At 41.1% G+C, this 14,500-nt stretch overlaps 1 protein-coding gene across 1 annotated transcript in view; it reads right to left on the bottom strand.

Annotated features, from left to right (window-relative positions):
• Nucleotides 1-316: 316 nt before the first annotated feature.
• Nucleotides 317-14,500, bottom strand: part of fndc5b (fibronectin type III domain containing 5b) — a 31,620-nt gene continuing 17,436 nt past the window's right edge. The window contains exons 4-5 of the mRNA XM_029745518.1: nt 6,965-7,054; nt 317-1,712 (exon numbers count right to left, since the gene is read on the bottom strand). Of these exons, the coding sequence (XP_029601378.1) occupies nt 1,573-1,712; nt 6,965-7,054 (230 nt within the window). The 3' untranslated portion in view covers nt 317-1,572. The remainder of the gene's footprint in view (nt 1,713-6,964; nt 7,055-14,500) is intronic.

Genomic DNA, 14,500 nt, shown 5'->3' with positions numbered 1-14,500 from the left:
GTTGGAGTGAAGTAGTTTACCTGACAGATAGTATTGTTGGAGTGAAGTATTGTACCTGACAGATAGTATTGTTGGAAGTGAAGTATTTGACCTCTTTAAAGGCAGGGGTTTACAGGGATCCAGGGGATATGGGTGTAGAGGATATGGGTGTAGGGGATATGGGTGTAGGGGATATGGGTGTAGGGAATAGGGTATAGGGAATAGGGTGTAGGGGATATGGGTGTAGGGGATATGGGTGTAGGGGATATGGGTGTAGGGGATATGGGTGTAGGGGATATGGGTGTAGGGAATAGGGTATAGGGAATAGGGTGTAGAGGATATGGGTGTAGGGAACAGGGTGTAGGGAACAGGGGGCCATCTTCTCCAGCCGGTCTTCTCTCTGACCCTGATATATGCTGTAATAAAAACGGTGTCAGATTTGATCCTTCAGAATGGATACTATAGGAGGACATAAACTAACAAGGTCAACACGGTTTCAGCCCAGGAAGAGAGACAGAAGGAGGGGAAGTCATTTTCCTTATGAGTCAGAGGCTAGGGTTTAGGAGGGGCTCTAAAACATCGTCATATTCTTAATAATGACTTAATGATAGTTATCATAATGTTTATTATAGTATTCTACACTGTACAGCTATGTGTTCAGAGATAGAGAGTAGAGACAGTGATCTAGGGAGGGAGGGAGAGAGAGAGAGACGGGGGAGACAGAGGGTTTCCTTGTCCAGAAACCATCACTAGCCTCTTCCCTCTAGACATCTGTTACGATCTGAAATGATTTTGATAGGTTGAAGCAATATGATAATAACTTTACCTTGCCCTCTGATAGTCTAGCTGGAACTTTCCACCATATTGCTCACACCTGTCAATTCCCACGGGGGACCAGTACGGAAAAAAAAATGTATGAAATGTATGCATTCACTACTTTACAAGTCACTCTGGATAAGAGCGTCTGCTAAATGACTAAAATGTTAAATGTAAATGTAATTCCTCTCTATTCGTAAAGCATCTCAGGGTGGGAGTGCTGATCTATGATCAGGCCTCCCGTGTCCATTTAACCTTATGCATTATAATCTGAAAGGCACAACCCTAGACACTGACCCAAGATCAGCGTCTCGGGGCAGATTCACCCTACACCTCTTCAGTCTCCCCACTCTGGGTGGTAGGTGGTTGTGGTCCATCGTGGGCTGTGCTGCTGGTCTTCTGGGATTGGCTGGGCTGGGTTCCTGGTGCGGGGGCTGTGCTGCTGGGATTGGCTGGGCTGGGTTCCTGGTGCGGGGGCTGTGCTGCTGGGATTGGCTGGGTTGGGTTCCTGGTGCGGGGCTGTGCTGTAGTCTGAGGTTTCTGATTTGTGGAGGAGATGGTGTCAGGGGTCTTAGCTCGGAGCTGGAGAGCTCATCATCATCGTAGTGGTGATCGTCATGTTGCAGATACAAGGACATGCACACTTCAGGAGAAGTATGAAGAATCAGGATGCAGCCCTAGGTATGACGGTTCTGGTTGGCTGTGTAGCCTCACCTGTCCTGAGGAATAGGATTAGAGGTTATTGCCATATAGGTGAGTGGCCAGTTGGGGCTGGTTTCAGACGTTGCTGCGCAGTAGCCCCCCCTGTGGGTGTTCTGGCGTACTGCACTCTGACGAGGTCTTGGCTTTGTCCTTGTTGTTGTTGGGCTCGTTGTCTTTAATGATGTCATACTGACGACAGAACAGGAGGATCACACCTGAGGGAGGGAGGGAGGGAGGGAGGGAGGGAGGGAGGGAGGGGAAGAGAAAGATGAGTGAGTTATGAAACAAAGGCTCCTTTATTTCACTGTCTGTGAAATTACTGACAGGGAGAGAGACAAAGAGAGAGAGTCAAAGAGAGACAGACAGAGAGGGAAAGAGAGAGAGAGAGTGCGAGGGGGAGAGAGAGAGAGAGAAAGACAGAGACAAAGAGAGATAGACAGAGAGGGAGAGAGAGAGAGAGAGCGAGGGGGGAGAGAAAGAGAGAGAGAGAGACAAAGACAGAGAGAGAGTAAGATGGAGAGAGAGACAGAGAGACAAAGAGAGACAGAGAGATCTAAGAGACTAGGCAAGAAGGGCCTTCTACGCCATCAAAAAGAATGTAAAACTAAACATCCCAATTAGGATCTGGCAAAAAATACTTAAAACAGTTATAGAACACATTGCCCTCTATGGTTGTGAGGTCTGATTTCCACTCACCTACCTAGAATTCACAAAATGGAACAAACACTCAATTGAGACTGCTTGCAGAATTCTGATAAACTCCCAGATCCGGTGAAATACCACAGTGTGCAGTCACAGCAGCAAGATTTGTGTTCCGTTGCTATGAGAAAAGGACAACCAGTGTGTCACAAAAAAAAACATTTATCTTTTTTTTTTTTTTTCCTGTCATACATACTCTCTCTCTCTCTCGCCCTTTATGGTTGTGAGGTCTGGCGTTCGCTCACCAACTAAGAATTCACAAAATGGGACAAACACCAAATTGAGACTCTGCATGCAAATATATTCTGTGTACAACGTAAACACCAAATAATACATGCAGAGCAGAATTAGGCCGATACCCACTAATTATCAAAATCCAGAAAAGAGCCGTTAAATTCTACAACCACCTAAAAGGAAGCGATTCCCCAACCTTCCATAACAAAGCCATCACCTACAGAGAGATGAACCTGGAGAAGAGTCCCCTAAGCAAGCTTGTCCTGGGGCTCTGTGGGGTGTGTTTGTGTTTGGGAACAGAGCCCCAGGACAGCAACACAATTAGACCCAATCAAATCATAAAAAAACAAAAAGATAATTACTTGACACATTGGAAATTAATCAACAAAAAAACAGAGCAAACTAGAATGCTATTTGGCCCTAAACAGAGAGTACACAGTGGCAGAATACCTGACCACTGTGACTGACCCAAACTTAAGGAAAGCGTTGACTGTGTACAGACTCAGTGAGCACATCCTTGCTATTGAGAAAGGCCGCCGTAGGCAGACCTGACTCTCAAGAGAAGACAGGCCATGTGCACACTGCCCACAAAATGAGGTGGAAACTGAGCTGCACTTCCTAACCTCCTGTCAAATGTATGACCATATTAGAGACACATATTTCCCTCACATTACACAGACCCACAAAGAATTTGAAAACAAATCCAATTCTGATTCAACTCCCATATATACTGGGTAAAACACCACAGTGTTGCATCCCAGCAGCATGATTTGTGACTTGTTGCCACAAGAAAAGGGCAACCAGTGAAGAACAAACACCATTGTAAATACAACCTATATTTATGTTTATTTGTACTTGAACTGTTTGCACATCGTTACTACACTGTATGTAGACATAATAGGACATTTGTAATGTCTTTATTCTTTTGGAACTTTTGTGAGTGTAATGTTTACTGTTTATTATCTACTTCACTTGCTCTGGCAATGTTAACATATGCTTCCATGCCAATAAAAACCCCTTAAATTGAAATTTGAATTGAGAGAGAGAGAGCGAGAGAGGGAACGAGAGAGGGATGAATCTCCTCTCCACTATTCTCAGTCCTACTGTAGCTACAGAGCGCTGCTATCTGTCTGTCTGTCTGTCTGTCTGTCTGTCTGTCTGTCTGTCTGTCTGTCTGTCTGTCTGCCTGCCTGCCTGCCTGCCTGCCTGCCTGCCTGCCTGTAATCCTGTCTGTCTGCCTGTCTGTCTGTCTCTCTGTTTGCCTGCCTGTCTGCCTGCCTGCCTGCCTGCCTGTCTGTCTGTCTGTCTGTCTGTCTGTCTGTCTGTCTGTCTGTCTGTCTGTCTGTAATCCTGTCTGTCTGCCTGTCTCTCTGTTTGCCTGCCTGTATGCCTGCCTGTCTGTCTGTCTGCCTGTCTGTAATCATGTCTGTCTGTCTCTGTTTGTCTGCCTGTATGTCTGTCTGCCTGTCTGTAATCATGTCTGTCTATCTGCCTGTATGTCTGTCTGCCTGTCTGTAATCATGTCTGTCTATCTGCCTGTATGTCTGTCTGCATGTCTGCATGTCTGCATGTCTGTCTGTCTGTCTGTCTGTCTGTCTGTCTGTCTGTCTGTCTGTCTGTCTGTCTGTCTGTCTGTCTGTCTGTCTGTCTGTCTGTCTGTCTGTCTGTCTGTCTGTAATCTGTTTTTGCCACCATGTACCAGTGCTCATCTCAAACAAAAATCAAAGCATGATGGGGAATCTGTCTGGGATTACTATCGCCCCACAGATCCAATTAAAAAACCAAGGCAACTCTCGCTCTGTGTATGTTTTCCCCCTCCCCCTTCTTTCTAATTCTTCTCATATTCCATGTCTTTCTTTACCTCTCTCTCTCTCTCTCTCTCTCTCTCCACTCTTCATTTCACTCTCTCGTTCTTGCGCTCTCTGTCTTTTCCACCAATCTATTTCCTTCGTAGTTTTTCATTTTTATCTAGCTGGGTAATTGTGGACTCCATGTGTGAGTAATAGAGATTCATCCAGTAGCGGTAGAGAGTAGGCTGTATGCATTCATAGCAGAGTGTGTAGATAAAACTGAGTGGTACACTACAAAGCAGAATCAAGGAGATAGTTAAATCAGAATATTTAGACTAGTTAGCTGACTGTTTATTTTCTAGAAAGAAAAGCTGGAAAAGGGAACGGTCGAATCGATTCAACACATAAAAACACAAACGATATTTAACTTTAGCTTTTTTAATGAACCAGAATATCGATAGTTATTTCTGGTTGCTTATCAAAGTCAGCCGGACAACTCATTGATCCTGCTTTTTAGTTTCTATCTCTGGTGATTTTTAGTTTATCTCTGGTGATTTTTAGTTCATATCTCTGGTGATTTTTAGTTCATATCTCTGGTGATTTTTAGTTCATATCTCTGGTGATTTTTAGTTCATATCTCTGGTGATTTTTAGTTCATATCTGGTGATTTTTAGTTTCTATCTCTGGTGATTTTAGTTCATATCTCTGGGGATTTTTAGTTCATATCTCTGATTTTTAGTTTCTATCTCTGGTGATTTTTAGTTCATATCTCTGGTGATTTTTAGTTCATATCTCTGGTGATTTTTAGTTTCTATCTCTGGTGATTTTTAGTTCATATCTCTGGTGATTTTTAGTTTCTATCTCTGGTGATTTTTAGTTCATATCTCTGGTGATTTTTAGTTCATATCTCTGGTGATTTTTAGTTCATATCTCTGGTCATTTTTAGTTCATATCTCTGGTGATTTTTAGTTCATATCTCTGGTGATTTTTAGTTCATATCTGGTGATTTTTAGTTCATATCTGGTGATTTTTTGTTCATATCTGGTGATTTTTAGTTCACATCTCTGGTGATTTTAAGTTCATATCTGGTGATTTTTAGTTTCTATCTCTGGTGATTTTTAGTTCATATCTCTGATTTTTTGTTTCTATCTCTGGTGATTTTTAGTTCATATCTCTGGTGATTTTTAGTTCATATCTCTGGTGATTTTTAGTTCATATCTCTGGTCATTTTTAGTTCATATCTCTGGTGATTTTTAGTTCATATCTCTGGTGATTTTTAGTTCATATCTGGTGATTTTTAGTTCATATCTGGTGATTTTTTGTTCATATCTGGTGATTTTTAGTTCACATCTCTGGTGATTTTAAGTTCATATCTGGTGATTTTTAGTTTCTATCTCTGGTGATTTTTAGTTCATATCTCTGGTGATTTTTAGTTCATATCTCTGGTGATTTTTAGTTCATATCTCTGGTGATTTTTAGTTCATATCTCTGGTGATTTTTAGTTTCTATCTCTGGTGATTTTTAGTTCATATCTCTGGTGATTTTTAGTTCATATCTCTGGTGATTTTTAGTTCATATCTCTGGTGATTTTTAGTTCACATCTCTGGTGATTTTTAGTTCATATCTGGTGATTTTTAGTTCATATCTCTGGTGATTTTTAGTTCATATCTATAGTGATTTTTAGTTCATATCTATGGTGATTTTTAGTTCATATCTGGTGATTTTTAGTTCATATCTGGTGATTTTTTGTTCATATCTGGTGATTTTTAGTTCACATCTCTGGTGATTTTAAGTTCATATCTGGTGATTTTTAGTTTATATCTCTGGTGATTTTTAGTTCATATCTGGTGATTTTTAGTATATATCTCTGGTGCTTGTTAGTCTAGGATAAAATTAAATCAACAACAAAGTGCCATATGTGTGTTAACATTGTGTTTTGGTTGTATTATGGTTCTGTTAGCGTTGTGTTACGGTTGTGTTAACGGTTGTGTTACCGTTGTGATATGCTTCTGTTACCGTTGTGTTACCGTTGTGTTAACGTTGTTACGGTTGTGTTAATGGTTGTGTTAACGTTGTGATATGCTTCTGTTACCGTTGTGTTACCGTTGTGTTAACGTTGTGATATGGTTGTGTTAACGTTGTGTTATGGTTGTGTTAACGTTGTGATATGGTTGTGTTAACGTTGTGTTATGGTTGTGTTAACGTTGTTACGGTTGTGTTAACGGTTGTGTTAACGTTGTGATATGCTTCTGTTACCGTTGTGTTACCGTTGTGTTAACGTTGTGATATGGTTGTGTTACCGTTGTGTTAACGTTGTGATATGGTTGTGTTAACGTTGTGTTACCGTTGTGTTAACGTTGTGATATGGTTCTGTTACCGTTGTGTTACCGTTGTGTTAACGTTGTGATATGGTTGTGTTAACGTTGTGTTATGGTTGTGTTAACGGTTCTGTTACACTTATGTTTAAAGTTGTAGTCATGGTTGTATGAGGTTCTCTTCCAGTACATATGATGCATGAATGTGGTTGTGTTGTGGTTGTTTAATGGTTGTGTAGGTCTACCGGTTGAATTATGGTTGTGTTGCGGTTGTTTAATGATTGTGTAGGTCTACCGGTTGAATTATGGTTGTGTTGTGGTTGTTTAATGGTTGTGTAGGTCTACCGGTTGAATTATGGTTGTGTTGCGGTTGATTAATGGTTGTGTAGGCCTACCGGTTGAATTATGGTTGTGTTGCGGTTGAGTTACCTGCCCACATGACGAGCACCACTACGATGATGATGAGCTCTCCAACTCTGAGCTGAACTGCCTGTTCCATCTCCTCTCTGTTCACCTCGTCTGGAGAGAGGAAACACACTTATATTGTAGGTACTGTACAAACCACACAGACACCTACTTGATCACACATCTCATCTGGAGAAGAAAAGGAAGACATGACAACATCCACGACATATTGGAAACGAGATGTTGTAATCCGTGCAACCAGGCCAAATCAAACTTGTTTTTTAGGAAGAGCTGTGAGACATCCTCACACCACCAGCAGCCTTTTGAAGTCTCCTACTCTGTTTCCCCACAGCCATGTCCTGACCTAAGCTAATTAACATGTCGTTAGGATGAGGCTGATGATGATACCTCTGAGGACAGAGAGAGCGGATTGGTTCCAAACTGAAATCTCTCTGCTCTATTTCCTGCTCTTTTGCCATGACCATAATGTTGACATCTATCCAGTCCTTTCAGATCTGTAAACACCAAAGGGGAAACATCTAAGGCTGAAATGGGATGGGAGCAAAACCTGGGTCTCAAACAGGAGTCATGATTGATCTGGGAAAGTTCAGAGCCTTGTGAGTCAGAGGAGCCTCCCTATGTCAGAGCCTCCTGAGTTAAGTTCCCTTCAAAGGGTGAGAGCCCATCAAGGACCTGGTATTAAGAACCCTTAGATATCACCCTGAATGGCACTTTAAAGAGTGAGTGAGAGTTGGATTTCAGCAGACAGATGGCAGACTGAATGATGCTAGATACCCAGTGTCCCTGTGGTCATCAGTAGACAGACACACAATCTACTGCAGGAGTTGAGAGAGATGGGAGAGGGAGAGAGAGAGAGAGAGAGAGAGAGAGAGAGAGAAAATACAGTGGCTTGTGAAAGTATTCAGCCCCCTTGCCATTTTTCCTATTTTGTTGCCTTACAACCTGGAATTAAAATTGATTTTTTTGGGGGGGGGGGGTTTGTATCATTTGATTTACACAAATTGCCTACCACTTTGAAGATGCAAAATATTTTTTATTGTGAAACAAACAAGAAATAAGACAAAAAACGACAAACTTGAGCGTGCATAACTATTCACCCCCCCAAAACTGCTCCAGCTCCTTCAAGTTGGATGGGTTCCGCTGGTGTACAGCAATCTTTAAGTTATACCACAGATTCTCAATTGGATTGAGGTCTGGGCTTTGACTAGGCCATTCCAATACATTTACATGTTTCCGCTTAAACCACTTGAGTGTTGCTTTAGCAGTATGCTTAGGGCCATTGTCCTGCTGGAAGTTGAACCTCCGTCCCAGTCTCAAATCTCTTGAAGACTGAAACAGGTTTCCCTCAAGAATTTCCCTGTATTTAGCGCCATCCATCATTCCTTCAATTCTGACCAGTTTTACTGTCCCTGCCGATGGAAAAACATCCCCACAGCATTATGCTGCTACCACCATGCTTCACTGTGGGGATGGTATTCTCGGGATGATGAGAGGTGTTGAGTTTGTGCCAGACATAGCGTTTTCCTTGATGGCCAAAAAGCTACATTTTAGTCTCATCTAACCAGAGTACCTTCTTCCATATGTTTGGGGAGTCTCCCACATGCCTTTTGGCGAACACTAAATGTGTTTGCTTATTTTTTTCTTTAAGCAATGGCTTTTTTTCTGGCCACTCTTCTGTAAAGCCCAGCTCTGTGGAGTGCTTGGCTTAAAGTGGTCCTATGGACAGATACTCCAATCTCTGCTGTTGAGCTTTGTAGCTCCTTCAGAGTTATCTTTGGTCTCTTTGTTGCCTCTCTGATTAACCTGTTACATCTAGGGGGCAGTAATTTCACGGCTGGATAAAAAACGTACCCGATTTAATCTGATTATTAGTCCTGCCCAGAAACTGGAATATGCATATAATTATTAGCTTTGGAGAGAAAACACTCCAAAGTTTCTGAAACTGTTTGAATGGTGTCTGTGAGTATAACAGAACTCCTATGGCAGGCAAAAACCTGAGATGCTTCTGTTCAGGAAGTACCCTGTCTGAACATTTCTTGCCCTTCTTTATTATCTCTGTCGTTTACAAAGGATCTCTGCTCTTACGTGACAATTCTCACGTCAACAATGGAGTCTCACAGCCCGGGAAAAACAGGAATGATGTCATTCAAAGCCCTGGCTGAAGCACACGAGAGCAAATGCTGAGTGGTCAGTCAATGGACTAAGCCTTAGGCGCGTGACACGCCCCGCCCCCGGCTTTTGGTTTTTTCCTCAGTTTACAGACAGGCAGATTCCCGGTCGGAATATTATCGCTTCTCTACGAGATAAATTGCATAAATATTGGTTTTAAACAGCGGTTGACATGCTTCGAAGTACGGTAATGGAATATTTCGAAATTTTTTGTCATATTTTGCGTCATGCTCGTGGCCGAGATTTAGCGTTGGGATAGTGTCTAGAACGCACGAACAAAACGTCGCTGTTTGGATATAACGATGGATTATTTGGGACCAAACCTACATTTGTTATTGAAGTAGAAGTCCTGGCAGTGTATTCTGATGAAGAACAAGCAAGGTAAGAACATTTTTCTTATAGGAAATGTGATTTTGGTGAAGGCTACACTGGGTGGGTGTCTAAATAGCTAGCCCTGTAACGCCGGGCTATGTACTTACATTATTGCAAAATGTGCTTCATCCGAAAAGCTATTTTAAAATCGGACATATCGAGTGCATAGAGGAGTTCTGTATCTATAATTCTTAAAATAATTGTTATGCTTTTTGTGAACGTTTATCGTGAGTAATTTAGTAAAATCACCGGAAGTGTTCGGTGGGAATGCTAGTTCTGAACGTCACATGCTAATGTAAAAAGCTGGTTTTTGATATAAATATGAACTTGATTGAACAGACATGCATGTATTGTATAACACAATGTCCTAGGTGTGTCATCTGATGAAGATCATCAAAGGTTAGTGCTGCATTTAGATATGGTTTGGGTTTATGTGACATGATATGCTAGCTTGAAAAATGGCTGTGTGATTATTCCTGGCTGGGTACTCTGCTGACATAATCTAATGTTTTGCTTTCGCTGTAAAGCCTTTTTGAAATCGGACAGTTTGGTTAGATAAAGGAGAGTCTTGTCTTTAAATAGCTGTAACATAGTCATATGTTTGAAAAGTGTAAGTTTTCGGATTTAGAGGAGTTTGAATTTCGCGCCCCGCCCATCATTGGATATTGGAGCAGACGTTCCGCTAGCGGAACGTGTAGATGTAAGAAGTTAATGCCCTCCTTGCCTGGTCTGTGAGTTTTGGTGGGCGGCCCTCTCTTGGCAGGTTTGTTGTGGTGCCATATTCTTTCCATTTTTTAATAATGGATTTAATGGTGCTCCGTGGGATGTTCAAAGTTTCTGATATTTTTTTATAACCCAACCCTCATCTGTACTTCCCCACAACTTTGTCCCTGACCTGTTTGGAGAGCTCCTTGGTCTTCATGGTGCCGCTTGCTTAGAGGAGTTGCAGACTCTGGGGCCTTTCAGAACAGGTGTACATATACACTGAGATCATGTGACAGATCATGTGACACTTAGATTGCACACAGGCGGACTTTATTTAACTAATTATATGTGACTTCTGGAGGTAATTGGTTGCACCAGATCTTATTAAGTGGCTTCATACCAAAGGGGGTGAATATATATGCACGCACCACTTTTCCGTTTAGAATTTTGTGAAACAAGTTATTTTTTTCATTTCACTTTACCATTTTGGACTATGTCTCTTACATGGAATCCAAATAAAAATCAATTTAAATTACAGTTTTTAATACAACAAAATAGGAAAAATGCCAAGGGGAGTGAATCATTTTGCAAGGCACTGTAGACAGTATTAGGGTTGTGTTGTACTGGTGGTTATATAAACCAGATGGTGATTGGGTTGTGTTGTACTGGTGGTGGTTATATAAACCAGATGGTGATTGGGTTGTGTTGTACTGGTGGTGGTTATATAAACCAGATGGTGATTGGGTTGTGTTGTACTGGTGGTGGTTATATAAACCAGATGGTGATTGGGTTGTGTTGTACTGGTGGTTATATAAACCAGATGGTGACAGGGTTGTGTTGTACTGGTGGTGGTTATATAAACCAGATGGTAACAGGGTTGTGTTGTACTGGTGGTGGTTATATAAACCAGATGGTGATTAGGTTGTGTTGTACTGGTGGTTATATAAACCAGATGGTGATTGGGTTGTGTTGTACTGGTGGGCATATCAAATCAAATCAAAGTTGATTTGTCACGTGCGCCGAATACAACAGGTGTAGTAGACCTTACAGTGAAATGATGAATACAACAGGTGTAGTAGACCTTACAGTGAGATGATGAATACAACAGGTCTAGTAGACCTCACAGTGAAATGCTGAATACAACAGGTGTAGTAGACCTCACAGTGAAATGCTGAATACAACAGGTGTAGTAGACCTCACAGTGAAATGCTGAATACAACAGGTGTAGACCTTACAGTGAAATGCTGAATACAACAGGTGTAGACCTTACAGTGAAATGCTGAATACAACAGGTGTAGTAGACCTTACAGTGAAATGCTGAATACAACAGGTGTAGTAGACCTTACAGTGAAATGCTGAATACAACAGGTGTAGTAGACCTTACAGTGAAATGCTGAATACAACAGGTGTAGACCTTACAGTGAAATGCTGAATACAACAGGTGTAGACCTTACAGTGAAATGCTGAATACAACAGGTGTAGACCTTACAGTGAAATGCTGAATACAACAGGTGTAGACCTTACAGTGAAATGCTGAATACAACAGGTGTAGTAGACCTTACAGTGAAATGCTGAATACAACAGGTGTAGACCTTACAGTGAAATGCTGAATACAACAGGTGTAGTAGACCTTACAGTGAAATGCTGAATACAACAGGTGTAGACCTTACAGTGAAATGCTGAATACAACAGGTGTAGTAGACCTTACAGTGAAATGCTGAATACAACAGGTGTAGTAGACCTCACAGTGAAATGCTGAATACAACAGGTGTAGTAGACCTTACAGTGAAATGCTGAATATAACAGGTGTAGTAGACCTCACAGTGAAATGCTGAATACAACAGGTGTAGTAGACCTTACAGTGAAATGCTGAATACAACAGGTGTAGTAGACCTTACAGTGAAATGCTGAATACAACAGGTGTAGTAGACCTTACAGTGAAATGCTGAATACAACAGGTGTAGTAGACCTTACAGTGAAATGCTGAATACAACAGGTGTAGTAGACCTTACAGTGAAATGCTGAATACAACAGGTGTAGTAGACCTTACAGTGAAATGCTGAATACAACAGGTGTAGTAGACCTTACAGTGAGATGCTGAATACAACAGGTTACCTTACAGTGAAATGCTGAATACAACAGGTGTAGTAGACCTTACAGTGAAATGCTGAATACAACAGGTGTAGTAGACCTCACAGTGAAATGCTGAATACAACAGGTGTAGTAGACCTCACAGTGAAATGCTGAATACAACAGGTCTAGTAGACCTTACAGTGAAATGCTGAATACAACAGGTGTAGTAGACCTTACAGTGAAATGATGAATACAACAGGTTACCTTACAGTGAAATGCTGAATACAACAGGTGTAGTAGACCTTACAGTGAAATGCTGAATACAACAGGTGTAGACCTTACAGTGAAATGCTGAATACAACAGGTGTAGTAGACCTTACAGTGAAATGCTGAATACAACAGGTGTAGACCTTACAGTGAAATGCTGAATACAACAGGTGTAGTAGACCTTACAGTGAAATGCTGAATACAACAGGTGTAGCAGACCTTACAGTGAAATGCTGAATACAACAGGTGTAGTAGACCTTACAGTGAAATGCTGAATACAACAGGTGTAGTAGACCTTACAGTGAGATGCTGAATACAACAGGTGTAGTAGACCTCACAGTGAAATGCTGAATACAACAGGTGTAGTAGACCTTACAGTGAGATGCTGAATACAACAGGTGTAGTAGACCTTACAGTGAAATGTTTACTTACAGGCTCTAACCAACAGTGCAAAAAAGTTATTAGGTGAACAATAGGTAGGTAAAGAAATAAAAACAACAGTAAAAAGACATTGAAAAATAACAGTATATACAGTAGAGAGGCTATATACAGTAGAGAGGTTATATACAGTAGAGAGGCTATATACAGTAGAGAGGCTATATACAGTAGAGGCTATATACAGTAGAGAGGCTATATACAGTAGAGAGGCTATATACAGTAGAGAGGCTATATACAGTAGAGAGGTTATATACAGTAGAGAGGTTATATACAGTAGAGAGGCTATATACAGTAGAGAGGTTATATACAGTAGAGAGGTTATATACAGTAGCGAGGCTATATACAGTAGAGAGGCTATATACAGTAGAGAGGCTATATACAGTAGAGAGGTTATATACAGTAGCGAGGCTATATACAGTAGAGAGGCTATATACAGTAGAGAGGCTATATACAGTAGAGAGGCTATATACAGTAGAGAGGCTATATACAGTAGAGGTTATATACAGTAGCGAGGCTATATACAGTAGAGAGGCTATATACAGTAGAGAGGCTATAACAGTAGCGAGGCTATATACAGTAGAGAGGTTATATACAGTAGAGAGGCTATATACAGTAGAGAGGTTATATACAGTAGCGAGGCTATATACAGTAGAGAGGCTATATACAGTAGCGAGGCTATATACAGTAGAGAGGCTATATACAGTAGAGAGGCTATATACAGAAGAGAGGTTATAACAGTAGCGAGGCTATATACAGTAGAGAGGCTAAATACAGTAGAGAGGCTATATACAGTAGAGAGGCTATATACAGTAGAGAGGTTATAACAGTAGAGAGGCTATATACAGTAGAGAGGTTATATACAGTATAGAGGCTATATACAGTAGAGAGGTTATATACAGTAGAGAGGCTATATACAGTAGAGAGGCTATATACAGTAGAGGCTATATACAGTAGAGAGGCTATATACAGTAGAGAGTTTATAACAGTAGAGAGGCTATATACAGTAGAGAGGCTATATACAGTAGAGAGGCTATATACAGTATAGAGGATATATACAGTAGAGGCTATATACAGTAGAGAGGCTATATACAGTAGAGAGGCTATATACAGTAGAGAGGCTATATACAGTAGAGGCTATATACAGTAGAGAGGCTATATACAGTAGAGAGGCTATATACAGCAGAGGCTATATACAGTAGAGAGGTTATATACAGTAGAGAGGCTATAACAGTAGAGAGGCTATAACAGTAGAGAGGCTATATACAGACACCGGTTAGTCAGGCTGATTGAGGTAGTATGTACATGTAGATATGGTTAAAGTGACTATGCATATATGATAAACAGAGAGTTGCAGTAGCGTAAAAGAGGGGTTGGCGGGTGGTGGGACACAATGCAGATAGCCCGGTTAGCCAATGTGCGGGAGCACTGGCTGGTATGTACATGAATGTATAGTTAAAGTGATGGTGATTGGGTTGTGTTGTGTTGTACTGTTCGTTATAAGACCCAGATGGTGAT

This window comes from Salmo trutta, unplaced genomic scaffold (assembly GCF_901001165.1).
Source record: "Salmo trutta unplaced genomic scaffold, fSalTru1.1, whole genome shotgun sequence".
In the NCBI taxonomy this organism is placed as follows: domain Eukaryota; kingdom Metazoa; phylum Chordata; class Actinopteri; order Salmoniformes; family Salmonidae; genus Salmo; species Salmo trutta.
Note: the sequence above shows the minus strand (reverse complement) of the source record. Positions and strands in the feature narration are given on the sequence as shown.